The sequence below is a fragment of the Limulus polyphemus genome, unplaced genomic scaffold (assembly GCF_000517525.1).
Source record: "Limulus polyphemus unplaced genomic scaffold, Limulus_polyphemus-2.1.2 Scaffold2644, whole genome shotgun sequence".
NCBI classification, from domain to species: domain Eukaryota; kingdom Metazoa; phylum Arthropoda; class Merostomata; order Xiphosura; family Limulidae; genus Limulus; species Limulus polyphemus.
This window is the reverse complement of record NW_013668254.1, coordinates 151,629-153,055: the sequence shown is the minus strand read 5'-3', so window position 1 is coordinate 153,055 and position 1,427 is coordinate 151,629. Positions and strand designations below refer to the sequence as shown.

Below are 1,427 nucleotides of genomic sequence, written 5' to 3'. Positions count from 1 at the left end.
AGAGTAAAGGTCGTTTTTTTTCGCTAACTTTATTTTGAAAAACTTTTGTACACCTATTGCTTGACAGTATGATGGATACACATCTTGTCCATTGGTTACCGGTTACAACAAATGCATTATGGCAGAATTTGACTTTGATATGAAACCGTTGGAGACATTTCCTATAGATCAGGGTAAGGAACGTCGAACCATGTGGCACATGAAGAAGGACCTGATGCCTCAGCTCTACTGGCATTTGTTGTTGAAGTAAGTTGATGGTTTTGTCTGGTATGTTTTAGTTCTCACAAGTATCGCCCTCCAGTGGTTAATCGGTAAGTCTAGGAACTTATAATGCTAAATCTCGGAACTTATAACGCTAAAAATCTGGTTTCGATACGTGCGGTGGGTACAGCGCAGACAACCCATTGTCTAGCTTTGTGCTTAACAACAACTCTGGGTAGTCTTCAACGTTGTTATGAAGTTAATGACCATTGTAATGAAGCAAGTAACAACTACGTTATTCTCAGAACAATGGTTTCTATTTAGAAACTAAACATTTTATGAGTATTTACTCAAATAAAACGAGAATTATAATTTTTAACAACACATATCAGACTTTCTTTACCAATAAATTTGACCAAACTATTATTACATTATTAAAAACATGTTTTACAAATAAAATTTGTTTTGTTTGTAATTAAGCACAAAGCTACACAATGGGATATCTGTGCTCTGCCCACCACGGGTATCAAACCCGGATTCTAGCGTTGTAAATCCGCAGACATACTGCTGTGCCACTGTGGGGCTACAAATAAAAAGAACTACACTGTATTATTTATAGAACTTGATTTACCAGATTGTTAAGCAAATAAATATTTAACCATTAATAAAACTTTGCAGCCAGTATCTTGACATCTTAATGAATCTTAAGCTTAAGATTATAATTATGGTTTATTCTGAAAATATTTATTACAAATACTTATAATTTCTTTTCAGGCACATTGGGCTAATGTATATTAAAAGTAAAAACAACAACGTTTTCAGGCACAATAAAAGATAAAGTCTTTATTAGTTGTTTCAGCCGTCTAGTTTCGGTAATCACAATACTTATCGTAGATTAGTCTAGAAACCTCAGCCAAACTGTAATAAGACACATTAATTTGTTGCTATAGTTGACGATATGCAATAAGAGCTTTTAAAATGGGAGAGGAAAATGATAGTACTTACAAATATTTACTTTGCTAATATGATTTTCTTTTAAGTCAAATGTTAATTTTTTTCAGAGGTTGGTGGGAAGGACCGTGGCTTTTCAAGAAACTCTTTCATTTGGGAATGTCTCGATAAATTACAGAAATGAAGAACGGTTGAAAATTATATGTTTTTACTGTTTTACGTAGTGTACATAAATACCACTTCAAACTGTTTAAGACAAGTAGGAGAAATGTTAA

General features: G+C 33.1%; 1 protein-coding gene across 1 annotated transcript in view; it reads left to right on the top strand.

Annotated features, from left to right (window-relative positions):
* Window positions 1-1,427, top strand: part of LOC106467523 (sulfide:quinone oxidoreductase, mitochondrial-like) — a gene marked incomplete at its 5' end in the record, with an annotated part of 9,965 nt that extends 8,538 nt beyond the window's left edge. Inside the window, 2 exons of the mRNA XM_013927886.2 lie at window positions 68-246; window positions 1,263-1,427. Coding sequence (XP_013783340.1) covers window positions 68-246; window positions 1,263-1,323 — 240 coding nt within the window. The remainder of the gene's footprint in view (window positions 1-67; window positions 247-1,262) is intronic.